This window comes from Eptatretus burgeri, chromosome 17 (genome assembly GCF_056783735.1).
Source record: "Eptatretus burgeri isolate ZD-2024b chromosome 17, Ebu_testis_v1, whole genome shotgun sequence".
NCBI classification, from domain to species: Eukaryota; Metazoa; Chordata; class Myxini; order Myxiniformes; family Myxinidae; genus Eptatretus; species Eptatretus burgeri.
The window spans coordinates 10416130-10434681 of NC_140977.1; the positions used below are offsets into that span (position 1 = coordinate 10416130).

The 18552-nt window shown below is 43.1% G+C and overlaps 2 protein-coding genes across 13 annotated transcripts in view; one reads left to right on the forward strand and one right to left on the reverse strand.

Annotated features, from left to right (window-relative positions):
* The window catches only part of PTDSS1 (phosphatidylserine synthase 1), a 163610-nt gene that overhangs the window by 18096 nt on the left and 126962 nt on the right, over window positions 1-18552 (reverse strand). For both annotated transcript variants that reach the window (XM_085862067.1, XM_085862066.1), the window contains exon 15: window positions 16854-16896. The gene's annotated coding sequence lies outside the window, so the exon portion shown is untranslated. The remainder of the gene's footprint in view (window positions 1-16853; window positions 16897-18552) is intronic.
* LOC147009284 (uncharacterized) overlaps window positions 1-18552 on the forward strand; it is a 32242-nt gene that overhangs the window by 4957 nt on the left and 8733 nt on the right. For 8 of the 11 annotated variants that reach the window (XM_085861946.1, XM_085861948.1, XM_085861944.1 and 5 more), the window contains 4 exons: window positions 2687-2749; window positions 3590-3652; window positions 8148-8291; window positions 10765-12967. In XM_085861946.1, the coding sequence (XP_085718072.1) occupies window positions 2687-2749; window positions 3590-3652; window positions 8148-8291; window positions 10765-11423 (929 nt within the window). In that variant the 3' untranslated portion in view covers window positions 11424-12967. Of the gene's footprint in view, window positions 1-2686; window positions 2750-3589; window positions 3653-8147; window positions 8292-10401; window positions 10581-10764; window positions 12968-18552 lie in introns of those variants that run through there. The other 3 variants (XR_015052836.1, XR_015052835.1, XR_015052837.1) reach the window with 2 other exon arrangements.

Sequence of the window (18552 nt, forward strand, 5' to 3'; positions counted from 1 at the left end):
CGGTCGCGTTACCAAGCGAAGTCACGTGACTGTGACATATGTCCGACCTCAAGAATAGCCATAGATCCACCCTCCTCGCCTCGATGCTCCTCTTCCTCCTCCCCATGACTCACCCTGTTCCCAGAGGCTGTGCTCCACAACTCAGATGACACCCCCCCTCCCCCTTTTTCTCCACAACGAAAACAAACAAAGCATCGAATGGGAAGGAAACACAAGGAGAGAGAAAAAAAAAATCACAGTAACACCTGGTGAAATGCAATGCAGTTCAGGATAGCCATCTGCCCACATATGAGCTAGACCACTATGGATCAGATGTCCAGTCTGACCGTGCGACCGGACCGAGTTTGAAATGTTAGTGGCGTGGTAGGTGCTTAGGTATGTGTGAATGATGGTGACTCTTGGTCAGCACCTTTGTTGACCGTTGGCAGCGGCATGGTCAACATCGGTATCACAGAGGGCATTCTGGAGCATCTCGGGCTTTGGCTGGGTCTGTGGAGCATGTCGGAAGTGGCGGTGATTCCGCCTCAGAATGTTTCATATTTTCGTGACGACTTCATATGATCTGGGCTCCGAGCGGGTGGTGGACACAATTGCTGGTCCCAATTGCGAGACCGCCCAAGCTCCTCGAGAACCCGAACTTGTTGGCCTGGTTGAAGTGGTCCCTGATCAGGGCTGGCCCGGCAGTCAAAGTATTCTTTCTGGGATGCTTGATGACGTTCAAGTGTCTCATCACGATTCGGTGCTAAGTTCAGCACCATGGTAGTAGGCAGGGTGGATTTAATATTTTTTCTGATTCAGTTGCTCAGCAGGTGATGCAAGGTGGCTATCGATGGGCGTCGTCCTCAAAATGAGGAGGGTCATGTTTGGATCGGCATCAGAGAGCTTTGTTTTATGTTCTGTTATTTATGGGTTGCACCTGGTGTTATGTTCTATGAAGCCACTTGATTGCGGATAGTGGTGATGTTGAAGTATGTAGGTTGAAGCTCCAGCCCTCAGCAATTTTTTTAAAAGGTGTGTCTGTTAAAATGGCCTCCATGAGAGTCTCTGGAATGTCATGCTCTGAAAATAACAGCTGCAGGATACCAATTACGTCATTGCTAGATGCCTCTGTTGGAAGATTTTGAACAATGGGGAAGCTGGAGTACACATTGGTGAGCAGGAGGTAATCATATCCATCTAGTGGAATAAGTCTGCAGCCATGTTTGCCATGGCTTGGTCGGGATTTCGGGTGGGATCATTGGTTCCTGAGATGGCTGACACTGATGGGTCTGGCAAATGTGGCAGGAGCCGGTCCAGTTTTCAATGTCCTCATTCACCTTGGGACAAAACATGCAATTGCATGCCCTGACCCTGAGGACCCAAAAGTTCACAAGGACCGAAAAGACCCAGGAAACCCAAAAGTTCCCAAGGACTGAAAAGATCCAGATGACCCAAAAGTTCCTGAAGACCCAAAAGACCCCGAGGACCTAAAAATACCCTGAAGACCCAAAAGACCCAGAGAACCCAAAAGTCCTTGAGGACCCCAAAATACCCCGAGGACCCAAAAGACCCATATGACCCAAAAGTTCCTGAGGACTCAAAAGACCCGAAGGAGCCAAAAGAATCATGACCCAAAGGATCTAGAACTAAGACTCAGAGGACACAGACCCAGATGACCCAAAAGTCCCCAAGGACCCCAAAAAACCCCAGATGACCTAAAAGACCCCTAAGACTCTGGAGACCTTTTAAGACTCTACTATAAGTGTGTGTGTGTGTGTGTGTGTGTGTGTGTGTGTGTGTGTGTGTGTGTGTGTGTGTGTGTGTGTGTGTGTGTGTGTGTGTGTGTGTGTGTGTGTGTGTGTGTGTGTGTGTGTGTATGGAATGTTTGTGGAATGTTTTCATAATAATTATGACATCATAGGTCATGTGGTGTGGCAGCCATGTTGGAAAAAACAGAAGGACCTCTGCATCTCTGAAACTGTACCAAAGAAAAAAAATTGAAACTTGGCACATGGCTGGTTCTCCACATGAGGAATAAGTTTGATTTTTTTTAAATGACATCATAGGTGCCTTTGTTATGATGTCATAATTGCATGTGTAGGACGCTACATACGATCAGTATGAAAATATTTGAGGGTCATCTAGGGATAATTTGGTCCACAGAAAAACAATTGGCATCATCGGTCACATGATTCAGCAGCCATATTGGTTAAAAAAAGGAGCCCATAAGGAACAAAAACATATGACGTCATAGGTCACATGATTTGGCAGCCATATAGGATTTACCTAAAAAAAACCTATTACGGTATTTAATTTTTTATCTTGGTTCTTTTTGATTTTTTTTTTTTTTGAATAAGGCTCACTTAGCTGTTCCTGAATGGGTTTGATGATAGAGGAGTAGCAGCTGGAACCCAAATGCTATCGAAGTTCCTCCTGATGACTTCATCTTTGCTTTTTGAATGTTCAGGTTCCTTCTGGAGACATTTTTAGATTCTTTCTAGTTTATCTTTATTTAAACCGATCAGTGGGTTTTGTGTTAACAATGTGTGAATAATAAATAAACGGGGGCGGATCATCGGGCGTACTCTTTCAAACGAGGATTTTTCAGCGATTGAAAAGCAAACACTTCTCAAACATGTATTTTGATGGTGAGTTTGTTTAGAAATGTTCCTTCAAATTTAGTTTGAGTGTGATGTTTTATTTTCAGACTTTATTGTGGCTATGAAGGTGGAGTCTGAGTTTCTGGACCAGTCCTGCTTACTCGACAAAGGTTTGAATGACACCAATCTTCATCCTATAGTTCTACGATAAAACAGGAATGCTATGTTTGTTTGTTTTGCTAACTGAGGTTTCTCATTGTTCTTGACCAAAGTGCAGTCATGACTTCTTTATGAGAGACTGTTTGGCAGAGTACTGTTTCGATGCGATGTTCTTGCAAACTAATGTTGTGATTTGATGTGGAGTTCGTTGTTTATTATTCAGGAAACCCTTATTATGATCCTGGAACGGGGGGTATGATCCTGGAAACACGGGAGTTACTTTCGGAGCTCAGTCCTCTCGCCGATAACTCACAAGTCGTGTACTGGTGTGGTTTATGGTAGTCACCTTCTCGCTTGTCGTAAAACCAGAGCCTTCACTTCCCCCTTGTGGTTTCTGCGTGTTTCTTTTTGTGGCGGATACGATGCTTGTTAACGCCATAATGTCTGTCCAGTGAGGCAGCACTCTCGGCTCAAACAAGCTAATCTAAAACCTCCACTTTTCTTTGACAAAGGCATCACTTTACTCAACTTTACTGCACTTGGTTTACCATGAGCAAGAGTTTTTTTTTTTCGTACTGGAAGCCCTTGGCTAAAAAAAAATCACAAACCGGAATAATAAACGAAATTTCGGAATTCATTACGAGTCCAGAGAGTGCAAGAGTTGATCGAGTATTGCTGCAAATGACAATCCCAGGTATGTTATCCTGCTGTACATGCAGGTATGTGTTGCAAGGTAGCTGGAAAAATTGCAAACAAAAGAAGGATAAACGTTCATTTCTATACTATGCCAAATCTTTCAGCCTTCTTTGGGTTTTTTTGTTTGTTTTTTTCAAGGATGTTTTTCTTTTCAGATTCGATTGTGAAAGTGAAGGTGGAATCTGAGTTTGAGGATGACTCAATGTCTCAAAAGAAAGGTTTGAACCACATCAACATTCCGCTTGTTCCAGTTAAAGACAGTTACGTGTGCACGTACATTGTACATACTAAGGTTATTATCTGGAGAGATGCTGCTCTTGGACTTTTCTTAAGGCCACAGAGTGATTAAAAGACCCAGATCATTAATAACGGATTCCTCTCTGTGCTTTGAATAATCACAATGTTTCTTTGAGATGTTCAGGTTAAACTTACTGAGATTTTGTTTCTGTATCTTTATTGTTCACCCATTCCATCCATCCATCTCTCTGTCTCTCTCTCTCTCTCTCTCTCTCTCTCTCTCTCTCTCTCTCTCTCTCTCTCTCTCTCTCTCTCTCTCTCTCTCTCTGTCTCTGTCTCTGCGTCTCTCTCTCTCTCTGTCTGTGTCTCTGCGTCTCTCTCTCTCTCTCTCTCTCTCTCTCTCTCTCTCTCTGTCTCTCTCTCTCTGTCTCTCTCTCTCTCTCTGTCTCTCTCTCTCTCTCTCTCTCTGTCTCTCTCTCTCTCTCTCTCTCTCTCTCTCTCTCTCTCTCTCTCTCTCTCTCTCTCTCTCTCTCTCTCTCTCTCTCTCTCTCTCTCTCTCTCTCTCTCTCTCTGCCTCTCTCTCTCTGCCTCTCTCTCTCTCTCTCTCTCTCTCTCTCTCTGCCTCTCTCTCTCTCTGCCTCTCTCTCTCTCTCTCTCTCTCTCTCTCTCTCTCCGTGTCTCTCTCTGTCTCTCTCTCTCTCTGTCTCTCTCTCTCTCTGTGCGTCTCTCTCTCTCTCTGCGTCTCTCGCTCTCTCTCTGCGTCTCTCTCTCACTCTGCGTCTCTCTCTCTCTCTGCGTCTCTCTCTCTCTCTCTCTCTCTCTCTCTCTCTCTCTCTCTCTCTCTCTGCGTCTCTCTCTCTCTCTCTCTCTCTCTCTCTCTCTCTGCGTCTCTCTCTCTCTCTCTCTCTCTCTCTCTCTCTGCCTCTCTCTCTCTCTCTCTCTCTCTCTCTCTCTCTCTCTCTGTCTCTCTCTCTCTCTCTCTCTCTCCCTCTCTCTCTCTCTCTCTCTCTCTCTCTCTCTCTGCGTCTCTCTCTCTCTCTCTCTCTCTCTCTCTCTCTCTCTCTGCGTCTCTCTCTCTCTGCGTCTCTCTCTCTCTCTCTCTCTCTCTCTCTCTCGTCTCTCTCTCTCTCTGCGTCTCTCTCTCTCTCTCTCTCTCTCTCTCTCCCTCTCTCTCTCTCTCTCTCTCTATCTCTCTCTCTCTCTCTCTCTCTCTCTCTCTCTCTTTTCTCTCTCTCTCTCTGCGTCTCTCTCTCTCTCTCTCTTTTCTCTCTCTCTCTGCGTCTCTCTCTCTCTCTCTCTCTCTGCGTCTCTCTCTCTCTCTGCGTCTCTCTCTCTCTCTGCGTCTCTCTCTCTCTCTCTCTGCGTCTCTCTCTCTCTCTCTCTCGTCTCTCTCTCTCTCTCTGCGTCTCTCTCTCTCTCTCTGCCTCTCTCTCTCTCTCTGCGTCTCTCTCTCTCTCTGCCTCTCTCTTTCTTTCTTTTCTCTTTCTTTCTCTCTTTTTCTCTCTCATCCCTGCTGTTCATGTGTTTCCCCTTTCCTTCAACTATGCCTTTTATTCTTTTACATCCCAATCCGTTACTCTGTTCAAGCTCCTCCACGAACCTTGACTTTTGCGACAAAAAAAATAAAATAACATGCATGTACTGACGGCTGTGATGAACGCAGTTCGATGAGAAATAAATTGGTAAAAATATTCATTCACCATTGACGTTCCCATTGCACAACACGACATAAGAAGAAGAGAAAAGAGATGTTGTAATTGCACGTCGTCATATTTTGAGGAATTTCAGGGTTTATTTGAATATTGTCACGACAGATGCCCAGCTAACACAGACGTTCTGAGCCAGGGGTCTAACACCTCCGTGAATGACCGAAACAGTGTTGAATTCACCAAACTGCATTCACACTTATTGCCATTTACGTTCCGCCCAAGGATCGCCCAAATACAACCCAAAACTGGTGGTGGGTCGCACGAGAAAGCAAAAGGCAGGAAGATTTTTTTTTGAATAATAAAAAGGGTTTATTTATAACTAGCGGGGTATGCTAACACATTGTGTAAACATACGAACTGTGCTTCCCCATTGTCTCGGGTCACTCACCTGCATTTATTTTTTTTCATTTATTTATTTTCATTTGTTTTTCCCTATTTATTTATATTTATATTTCCAGATTCTTTCCAATGGTTCTGTGATTTTTCCTGCTGTATCGGCTTTGATATCCATCGGCACGCAAACTTACCCTGCTTTCCCCATTGTCTCGGGTCGCTCACCAACATTAATTTCTTTCATTTATTTATATTTTCATTTACGGATGTTTTCCAATGGTTTTGTGGTTTTTCCCGGGGCATCGGCTTCAATGTCCATCGGCATGCCAAATTTCAGCTTTCTACATCACCCAGAAGGTACCGATCTTTAATATCAGTCAGTCAGTGGTTAGAAAGAGCTTTATATATTAGATGTGTTCATGGAAAAGGATAGACAGGATACTAGAAATATATACAGGTGTATCTATCAATTTCATGGACTATCTGCACTCAAGATTGCATCTGGTATGGGTCAGAGATTTGATGTTCTGAGGTTGGCTCAGAATGCTCTACTGATGGTATACATTTTCCGAGACTGAGCAATGTGAGTGGCGCCAATAACCAGGCTATGTCTGAATGCAACACAAGTTCAGTTAATATCTGTGAAAGTCGAGGAAATGTTGGAGGAAAACCTGCACAAAGCAAAAATGGTTCCATCAATGCCAGGAACAATGGTGAAAGTGTTAAACAACCTCTAATTACAAGATGCTGTATTGCTGAAATCTGATCACGGGTGTCACAATCCAACAAGAGCCGATCAAGATGAGGCCTGGTGCATCTTTGACCACGACGCAACCACTGCGTGGGATGCCAGGTCAACACATGTTGGATTGGTTGAATGCAATCCCCTTCAGATTGAATAATGTGTCCAGCTAGTCGCAGTCTCTTTCATCGCAACACTTGGCTCGGTGGTTTGAGCTTGGTACGCTGGTAAAGCCCCTCATTAGTGATATGTGTCAGCCAATATATCTTGAAGGCCGCTCAAAGAAGGTGTGAGTGCGTAGCATTAATTTCCTGCTGAAAGGTCTCGGTTAATGTCCAAGTGTCCACTTTGTATAACAATACTGTTTCTGCAGTGGCATTAAATATCTTCCTTCTAATCTGGTCAGGCAGATCGATGCAGAAGCAGATTCTCAGGAAGGAAAACAGGGAATATGAAGGAGGTGGGTTTGGGGTGGATTGACGGGGGTAGTAAAGATCAAGATTTTGGATGGGAGAAGACATGAGATGGTGGTTGTTCTTCTTGCGTATGGCCAATATGGATTGCGCTAAAGTTTAATGTCCAGGTTCTGCAGCCACAAGAAGAGTCGGTGCAGGAAGGCACGTGGTTACATGAGGTTTAAGGTGAGAAGGGGAAAGGTTTTTTTGTCGTTGTGTAAAAAAAAAAAAAAAAATTAAGACGTGAAACATAGGGTATGGTTGGGAGGGATCGAAGGAGGGTGGAGGGAAAAGTGTAGAAAATAAAAACTGATGGTAATCGGAAGAAAATACAAATAAACATGATTGTGCACATATATGGGAATACGGGTAGGGCTCGGGGAAACCTGATATGACAAGACCAACGAAAACTCATCAAATAGCACAAGTTTTTTTTTAACAAAACCAAACTAGGAACACACAGTAAACACGGAGGCAATAAAATAAGCAGTCAAAACATGACAAACGGCAACTTAAAACTCATCTTTGAGAAAGTCAGGAGAGACCCCTGGAGAGAACCAACCGTCGCCTCAAAAACCAAAACCGGAAGTCAATTTCTTACTCTGGAATTCCAACCACCCCCCTCCCTTGCACATCACAATATAATGACAAATGATAATCTAAACAACATATATGTTGTTGAGGAGGAATGGAGTACTGTATAACGAAAATGTAAAGGTTGAGTTTCCAAGAAAAAAGGTGCGAAGAGTGTTTTTCCCATCTTTTTGACCGACTCTTTACTTATTCGCGTTCCTTCTGATGACTCCAATGCAGTGTTTGGTCTTCCGTTTGATTGTGAAATCTGATGCCAATGACTATAATGCAGGAGCAGACTAAGCGAATAAGTCCAGCTATAGAGTGGGTTTGACGGTTGGCACCACCACCACCACTCCAGAAAGAGTAAAACTGTGATCAGCAAAAGTGACCCCTTGTTTAACCAGGCCATGGCAAACGTTTGAGAATTTAATTTTTTAGCAACTTTCATCATGCGTTTCCTTTATTTTTAGACCACCCTGCCCTTTCAAATTCTTGAGGGTTCCCCCCCCTGCCCCCATGATCCCCTTCCTTTGTTTACCTCTTCAGTCAAGTAGGAAAGTTAGTTTGTCTGTTGGAGACTCGATGTGTTTGATGTTTTGGTTTAGATTTGCTTGTTTAGCTCTTCCTTTGATCTGATGAACTGTTGTCACATGGTTTGCAGATGAAGCTCAAGTAGTGAAGTTTCAAACTTTCCAAAACAACCTTCTTCACACTTCCCAGGATGCTTTGAGCAATGATCATGTAAAGCAGGAACCGTGTGATTCTCCACCCACGGAGCCAAGCAAAGCTGCTCAGCTGCTCGAAGGTAAGCCGAGCTCTCTACAGATCACATCACATTGTGTTTATTTATTTAGATCATTCTTTCCCGATGAAATAATTTTGTTCCAATCCCTGCAGAATGACAGGTCCATTAAAATTGTTTTCACTCAAATCGCTTGTTTTTAGTGAACGAGACAGGGATACCTATTTCATTTAATAATACACATTGCACAAAAAAAAAATACATATTCAAGATCATTGCATCAAATAAGTCACAACCATTTAAAATTCCTGCGACATCGCTCCGCAGTGTTACAATCACTGACACCAACTTTGGATGATTTCCTGTCGAAAGGAGTTCAACAACTCAGTTACGTGACAATCTTGAACACTTCTCCTATCTCCTGGTTCTTTTAACGCAATGTATTCAGCCTGGACCCTTTCCTTAAACATCTGAGATCGTTTGAAGGGTCGGAAGTGAAAATGCACACTATTTATTCGATTATGTCTCTTATTCTCTGTGATCTTGTGGTTAGGTTGTGTTGAGTTATTGGCAGCTGCTATCATAGTTATCTCCACCACCAACAGTGGATGGTGGTGATGTTTTCAACCCTGTCTCTTTGTCTGTGAGCAGGCTATCTCAAAGAGTGATGGATGGATTTTGACGAAACTTTGTGGATAGTTTGGATGTGTGCTAAGAACGATTCAATTTGATTTTGGTGCGGATCCGGATTTGGACCCGAGAAATTTTTTAATCGGTTCTTCATAATTGAGAGATCGGGCTAAAAATGATATATAGCATGATATTTCAAGAAGTTGTGCATGGGTTATGACAAAACTTGGTGGATGTGTTTGTTCGGTGACAAGAATAATCCGGTTTGATTTGGTTAAGATCCGGCCTAGCGGTGTGGTGCAAAACGTAAACCGTTCACCCTGGTAGAGGTATGCCTTTGTAGTTCAGCTTGAGTTGTGTATCCCACCATTCAAGTTCTCGATCAGATTGATATCTAATGTCATCATCTCTCCTATTGATGACTAGCTTGCCCTGTGACAGCATTCTGGATTCCATTCTATTAATGATTACTATTTTAACCTCACTATTTCTCCATAAAACTATTCTTATCATTCTACAGATCACCTGGTAGTACTTGCAACAATTATTTTGACCATTGACAGAAAGACAGTGGTTGTATCTGTCACAGATTTGTTTGTTTGTTTTGCATACAACGTCAATGCTCATGGAAGAGTGAGAACACTGAATGGATGAGGATACAACAGAACAAAAAGAAGAGTACAATGAGGGGGGAAACACCAACAGCATGGTTGCAGGCTACATTAGAGGGAGACGTGGAGAAGAAAGGGAAGTGGAGAAGAAAGGGGGTTCAGAGAGGATGCACAGGGTGGACAAGATGTATACAGAAGCAGATTCTCAGGAAGAAGGTGGGCTTGGGGGTGGAGGGGTTAATGGGGGTGGAAAAGGTCATCTTTTCGATGGTGGATGATCTGAGATGGTGATGAACAGCTGAGCTGTCTTGAATATCTGGATGGAATCATGAGTTTGTAAAGAATGTTGATTCCACAAGGGGGGAGGGGAAGAGGACGAATGAGTAAAGGTGAGCAGTGATTCTGGATTTATGTAGTTTGCACCCTGCATAAATGTGGGGATGGAGAGGTGTGGGGGGGGGGGGAGATAGAGCAAAGTATCAAAAGCACAGATGCTACAAGACAAGAAAGTAGGTGGTAGAAGACAGAGAGACAACATACCTGTCTGAGATGGGAAAGTGATAGGCCCATAGCCTCAGCTTTAATGTGGGAGATACCAATAATCACGCTGAACAAGGTGTGAAGCAGGGTACCCAGCCCAGAGGGGAGAGCAATGCTCAATCAAGCTGCAGATGAAGGTCTTGTAAGTGGATAGGAGGAAGGACCAAGGAAGGACTTCGTACGACAGAGGATGCCCAGTTGCCAACAGGCTTTGGAGGAAGGATCATAGCTGATAGTGAGACCCAGGAGTTTGAGTGACTGAACTTCCTCAAGGGGATTGTTAAGAGAGTAATTATGAGGGCTTGCCATTCAGTCTTTTCGGAGAGAATGTGAGATTTGTCAGGATTGAAAGGCATATTCCAAGTATTTGACCAGCTTGTGATTTTGTCAAGGTTTGAAGAAAGCAAAGAGGATGCAGCCTGTCTATGTGAAGGATGAGCAATGGATGGATTGAATGGAATGTTGATCGAACGATGTTAACCACTCTGGAAACCAAGGAGAAACTAATATTGGTCAGACAAGCCTCTGATTGTTATACACTGTCCAGAACGATGGAACAACCTTTCTTCAGGTAGTTCGTGTGTGCTCAATAACTGTTTTATTCATTCGGCCAGTTCCAAAATTCTTCCATTTTGAATCCTAACTGGACCCTCTTCCTTGAGTGGAGGGCAGAAATATGTTTAAATCAACCTGAAATATCAAATATGGACAAGTTGGTGTGAATTGTCAATGCTTTTTGTGACTTGTCTTTACAGAGAAACAAATGAACCCGGATTCTTGTTCCAACTGCTCGCAGTTGTTCAACACACAAGTTTTCAATCGTCACGTGACACAGACTGTTACGCAAGAAGCTGCAACATTCAACAGCGTGTTTTGTAAATATTGTACAGAAGCCCTCAAGAATATCCAAGGAATTCTGAGACCACAAAAGTGTTCTGTGTGTGGCAAATCCTTTACAACGTTGTCATCTTTAAAACGACATCAAGGAACACACCCAGGAGAGAAGCCACACAAGTGTTCTGTGTGTGACAAATCATTTACAATGCTGTCATCTTCAAAACGACATCAAACAATCCACACGGGTGAGAAGCCGTTCAAGTGCTCTACTTGCAGAAAGGAGTTTGCTCGCTCGTCAGATTTACGCGTTCACCAAAGAACACACACAGGAGACAAGCCTTACAAGTGCCCTTTGTGTCCTAAAGCCTTTATTCAATCGTCACATTTTAGGAGTCATCAAAGAACACACACAGGTGAAAAGCCACACAAGTGCTCTTTGTGTCCGAAAGCCTTTGCTCATTCATCAAATTTAAGGAATCATCAAAAAGTACACACAGGAGAGAGGCCACACAAGTGTTCTGTGTGTGACAAATCATTTACAATGTTGTCATCTTTAAAACGACATCAAACGATATAAAGCGACACAAAAACCAATGTATACTTCGGTTGTACTTACCGAGACGAGGAGAAGGAGGTGGTTTGATGGCGCTTAATCAAGTGCACAGAACACCGTGTGTCGGACTAGCGGAGTTTGTGAAAAGCTCAACAGACTATCGGATGAGATTTGCACACGAGCAAGAAAACAACAAACCAGAAAGGGGATCCTAAATCCATTCAGCAACGAACTTCCAAAAGCAGGTGCAAGTTATGGATACGACACAGGAAAAGGAAACAGAAACAGCCCCAATGATTGCAAAGAAAAACTGGATGGTATTCATAGAATACTTACCCCCCACACAGTCTTGAGAAGGACTTGGTGCGAGCCAACTTTTCTGGCAGCAAATGTGTAATTAATTTTTTTTAAATTCAAATTAAATGGAAGACCAAATACTGCAGGTACTGCATTGGAGTCATCATGAGGAACCCGAACAAGCAAAGAATAAAGATGAAGTCATCAGGAGGACTCTCGATAGAACTCGGATTTCAACTGCTACTCCTCTACCCTCAAACTCATCCAGGCATAGCCAAGTGAGCCTTATTTAAAAATAATAAAACATGCAGATTCAAAAAATTTAATAATTCTGGCTGCCAGACGATTTATCCGATCGGGTTGAAATTTAAAACACATATTCCCCAGCAAGACTCGATCAAAATTTTGAAGTTTCACATATTGATGCAGTGGCTCAAGAGAGGGAATTAAAAAAATATTTTCCTTCAATCCAATATGACTGCCAAAACCATGTGACCTATCAATTGCTCATGAACACCCTGGTATCGTCAAGGCTTAGGGAACATGTGTGTGAGGTTTCCCCGAGATCTGTCCAGCCATTCTGGAGAAGATTTTTAACGGTTTTAGGGTAAATCCAATATGGCTGAAAAAACCATGTGACCGATGACATGAAAGGATGTGGGGAACCTTTTGTTCCTCATGGATAGACGCTCATACCTGTAAAGTTTCTCCTCGATCTGTTCAGTTGTTTTGGAGAAGAAGATTTATAGGGATTGACAAGGAAGGCTCTTTGGAGTGGCTAAGAAGCGGTCAAATTAGTTGGGGTGGAGAATGAATTATAAATGCCCAAGACCAAGGACACTACACTAATTCCTTTAAGAAAATAGCAGGATTGAGCTAATCGGAAAAATGCAGGTTTTGTGGGGTAGAAACAGAAAGTACCAGTCACCCCCTTTTGGGATGTAAAACACTCATGTCAGAACAGCTGTACACAGAAAGACATGACAGCATTTGTAGAGTAATCCACTGGCACATCTGTAAACATTTCAACATCGCGGTTCCAGAACAATCTTGGAAACATAAACCAAATCCAGTCGTTGAAAATGAGGAAAATATAAAAAAAAGAAATCCCCAGAAATCAGGAAAATGACCAAATACCAGGATCTCAAAAATGAGGTCAAGAGGACTTGTAAATTGAAGAAAGCTGAAATTGTACCTGTGATAGTCGGAGCAACAGGAATGATTTAAAAAAAAAAACCCCTTACGGAGTATTTAAAAATCCTTCCAGGGAATATCACTCCAAACAATTGGAAGCTGTCAGAGGTTCAGTGAAGATTTTGAAAAAAGCCCTTGGAACGATGCTGTGAGAATGAAACTTCACAGTTTGGTTCATGAATCGTGATCCGTTACCAAAAAGAAGGTGGAGATTTTGAGTTCAGAGAGAACTTCCTCCCACCTCCCGAAACCCGCAAATGGAGATAACCAAAGGGAGTAAACTTGGCACAATTGGAAATCAAGAAACTCGACACCAAAACAAGGAAACTCCTCACCATCCATGAAATGTTCCATGAAACCAGTGCATCGCGTGAATGTACCTGCCAAGATGAGGAGGTGGTGGTGGCTTGATGGATCTCAACAAAGTGCACAGACTTCGCTATAGGAGTGTAAAGGGTCTGAAGTATATGATATCTGGTTTATCACATTTGTTCTAAGTTGTGAATTTCAGAAAACTGTTCTTTTCCAGGAAAGCAAAGATGAACGAGTCTCCTTGTTTTCAAGATGTTGGGCTGAACCAGTCTCTAGGTTCGGAAGATGTTTGTCGGAAGAAGTCTCTTGGTTCTCAGGACGTTGTTGTGAACGAGTCTCCACTATCTCCATAGCCGACAAATCGGGTTGCTGACATGCCAGATTTTTAGACCTCCCCGACCCCACCCCCACCTCCAACCCCCCCCCCCCAACCCCAAAAAATAATTGCATGACTCATTTCCCAGACATATCAGTTTTATACCACAAACAAATATGACGTGGGTCATATACCTGACACGTACACACTTACTAAGATTATTAAAAATGCAATCCACAGTTCTAAACAAATATATAATAAATTTATGGTGAAATACAAAAAGCTTTGAGTCACATTTTCCATTTTTAGCTCACCTGTTCGAAGAACAGAGAGCTATAGCGATACACCCGGCGTGAGCGTGAAAATGTTAAAGTTTTTGGTGCAAGTTATTTCCTTTCTAATGTTTTTATCTACCACACTATTTTTTACTGATTACAATATACAAACACATATATTGCTTAAAAATTATTTGGATCAGACTTCACTGTAATGCTTTATAAAAAATATTATTAGACTAGTCTTTTAAAAACGATAAATGTATAAACAGGCGAGAATTGGGTGGCTTTGACACCAACTCTCTGGTTAATGCTTACTTCACTGCCTGATCACAGGCCTCATTCCCATCAATGCCCACATTGGCAAGGATCCAGCACAGGTCGACCACTACACCCCTCCCCTTCGCAGTGTTCACCAAATGGAGAACTTCAGGAACCAAGTCAAATCTGTCACAAACATGTCAGGATTCCAACGCCTTGAATGCAGCAAGTGAGTTGGAGAGGATGATCACACTGAGAGTGTTCAACTCAATGATCCATTCAAGGGCCATAACTTCAGCAAATAGTTCAGTGGAGAAAACCAAGATGGTTACTAAGCCAAACTGATCAAACAACCATGAAGTCCAGGATGCATACTGCAGCAGTTGTTCTCCCATTGGCAGGGTCTTTAGACCCATCCGTTAAACATGCAAAGATTGACTCCAATTTGAGTTAATAAATTCTGTTGACTGGTTACATGTTTCCCCAGGATTACCCCTGTCAGTTCTTCCCCAGAGATCCAGGTGGTTACAGGTAGTTTCACGAGGCCAAGGAGGCCAAATTGCTACTTGATGGAAGGGGGTTGCAGGAAGGGAATCCAGCCCCATGTCCTTTGCAACCTTCTTACATGTTAATCCTAAAGGAGGAAAAGTGAAGTTCTTCCCAAGCTTTTGATATTCCCAACAGTCATCAAATAAGTCTTTACCAGGCTAGTTATTCCCAGACGAGATGGTTTTAGCTGAGTATTTCATTGTGAAGATTTCCCAACGCAGATACACTTAAGGCTTCCAAGGGTCACTTGCCCACTCTGGGTGACCAAGGGTCACCCCAACCAGACCCTCTTCTGACGGGTCCCCAAATTCCAGATAATACCGGCTCCCAGGGACGAGGCACGTTAGGGAGGGGCTCACAGATCCTGCTCTCCTTGAGCTTGCATCACCTGCAGATGTGCACACCTTCCATACTCACAAAACCCAAAATGTCACTCCCTTCCTCACTGCCATACAAATCTCCAACACCTGTAATACAAGGTACCGGGGTACCTACTCTGCCATGGCCTGCTCCAACTTTGTGACCACTGGTATCATCAAACCAATCACAAAACCCAATGCACAATCAATGATGTTCCCTTTATAAACAACGACCTGAAGTACCCAGGGAAATTCAATGAAATATGTGTTTAAATATTTCCTGGATGACAAAATTGGGGAATGTTGGCCTTATGGTTTCATACCAATTACCAATCTTGGACCTTGCAAAATGCGCTTCGACTGCTTTCTCTTCTCTTTACGTCTTTTTATGAATTTTATTTCTTCTAAAGAACAAATGACGACAACCTCAATATACGACCTTCACAAAACATCTCACTCGATCGCTCCCGGGGAAAAAATGCAGGCAGTATATAACAACAAGACCTGAAGGCCAATTATATTATCTGATAATAATTATTTTTCTTCCTCCGCTGACGAATTCACTAGTGGCTTTATGTTCTTGGGTTGTACGTATGTACGTCCGTCCGTGCTAATTTTCTGCTTTCTCTGCAACTGCTTATCCAATTAACACGAAATTTTCACCATTGCTGTGACTACTCAAGCAAAATGTTTTCTTACTGATGACATCAGAGGTCACGTAGTGTGGCAGCCATGTTGGAATAAAGGAAAAACTTTGCACCTCCATCTCCGAAAGTGCTGCATGGAAAAAAAACTGAAACTTGACACGTGAAGTACTCCCCACGGGAAAGTTTGATTTTTTTTTGATGATGTCATGGGTGGCTTTGTTATGATGTCATAATTGCACACGTCGAATGCTTTCTCTGATCAGGATGTAAATTTTTGAAGGTCATCGAGGACTAAATTGTAACGGTGAAAAAATTGATGACGTCATCGGTCACGTGGTTCAGCAGTTATATTGTTAATAACATAAAAACCTTCAAAAAATCGTCTCCGAAACGGCTGAACAGGTAGAGGTGAAACTATGTACATGTGATCGGCTATCCATGAGGACCAAAAAGTTCTCCAACTATGATGTCATAGGTCACTCGGTTTGGCAGCCATGTTGGATTTACTCTCAAACCTTTAAAAATCATCTCCAGAACGGCTTGACAGATCGAGGGGAAACATCACCCACATGTTCCCCAAACCTTGGGGATACCAGGGTGTCCACGAATAATTATAGGTCACATGGTCTGGCAGCCATATTGGATTGAACAAAAAAAAATTTTTTATTCTTTTTCTTGAACCGCTTCATCAATTGACGTGAAATGTCACCATTATGAGATTGTAGTCATGTGGCAGATGGGTTTCAAATTTCAACCTGATCAGACACATGGTTTGGCAGCCAGAATTGTTTAATATCCAGAATCTGGGTTCAGGGATTTAAATCAAACTTGGTACAAGCATGTATAATGATGTAATAATGTGGGTGGAAGCATATCTAACAACGTCACAACCTTGTGACCAAACGTGCTACCTGCGAAGCACCAATGTGATTTGGTGAAACATGGAAGGAACCACGAGGAAATGGGAAGTCGACGTTTCTGGCATCAAATCTTCGTTGGACCATCAAATCACATCTCAGTAGGTGTATGTTTAATATCCCACGGTGTCCTTTGCTAACAATAGGTGAGCTATGACCGGCATCCTGAACAAATCCCAAATTCGGCCTTCAATGATGGGAAGGCAATGGAAAACCAGCCAGTATAACCCTTGCTTTAGTGATGAGAGGGATATTCATGCCACAGAAAAACAGTTTGTAACTTGTTTTGTTTAAACTGCAATTACATTGAGTGAAATCCACACTTACTTGGTTTACGTTGTTGGACATCGCGCTCCATTTCTTTGATATACTACAAAAAAAAAACAAAAGAAAAATTACACAAATTCATTCTATAACCTCGACAAAGGTAAACTTACCCGATAGCTCGAACCACAAAATTGTAACACACCTGGGTAGCAGTGAGACAGTGAGACAAATGACCACCTGCCGTGTGCTGGTACAGGTATAGTGGGCCAAATGACCACTTGCCATGTGCTGGTACAGGTATAACGGGCCAAGTGATCACTTGCTATGTGCTGGTACAGGTATAGCGGGCCAAATGACCACTTGTCATGTGCTGGTACAGGTATAGTGGGCCAAATGACCACTTGCCATGTGCTGGTACAGGTATAACGGGCCAAGTGACCACTTGCTATGTGCTGGTACAGGTATAGCGGGCCAAATGACCACTTGCCATGTGCTGGTACAGGTATAGCGGGCCAAATGACCACTTGCCTTGTGCTGGTACAGGTATAGCGGGCCAAATGACCACTTGTCATGTGCTGGTACAGGTATAGTGGGCCAAATGACCACTTGCCATGTGCTGGTACAGGTATAACGGGCCAAGTGACCACTTGCTATGTGCTGGTACAGGTATAGCGGGCCAAATGACCACTTGCCTTGTGCTGGTACAGGTATAGCGGGCCAAATGACCACTTGTCATGTGCTGGTACAGGTATAACGGGCCAAGTGACCACTTGCTATGTGCTGGTACAGGTATAGCGGGCCAAATGACCACCTGCCATGTGCGGGTTTTCATGAACATGTTTATGATTATAAGATTTAAAGAAAACACATAAAGGGAGTCACGTGGAAACATCTAGAATGTTCCATGTTTGTGTAAATATCATTGTTTCAATAAATCCTCGGAGAGGAATAAAAATGTTTGATTGGAAGTGTGCACCGGTGTGACGTCAGAGGAGCAGGTGTTCGTGTTTTTGTATAAAAAGGTAAATAAATCCGTTCGTTTTGTCCTTTCCTTCTCTGTCCCGTGGTTCAGGTTCCCGGTCCCCACCTGGTGGTTCTCACCTTGATTTAACCCTTGTCGGTCCAGGTAATCCTCCCCGTTTCTCTCCCCGTTAAACGGTTCTCGGTTTGAACGTCATGGCCATGGAGGTTCAGACCGTCGGTACCAAGGTGGGTTCGTTGGTTCTTCATCTGCACCTGGTGGATCGAGTTCGAATCTGATTGGTTGGGATAACTGGAGCAAATCCCCGGGGATTTAAATATGATTCGTGGGTTTTGGATGGATGAGTGATGAGTTTGGATGGAATGGACAATGGGTTCTTCCTGTATGTATTGCACCCTAAAGTTCTTGTGATTTGTTCACTCATTTTATTCCCATCGAAGCACTTCCCTGTTGATGCTGACGTTCTCTGTTTGAATCGCCATATATTTGTTTGGTGTAATGGTTTGTGTCTGTTCTGAACTTAGGAGGTCGATGGTTCAAACCCCACTGGGATCCCGAAGGTGATGAGGTTATGGTTTCGCCCCTCTCTGTCTGTGTGCAGGATATATCAAAAGGTTGTGGACGGATCCGGATGTGAACTTTGTGGACAGGTTGGGTGTGTGACGAGGACAAACCGATTCGGTTTTGCTGAAGATCCGGATCTGACAACTAGAACTTTTTAAAAAGTGATTCTTCACCATTGAGAGATAGGGCCAAAAATGACATAACATGATATCT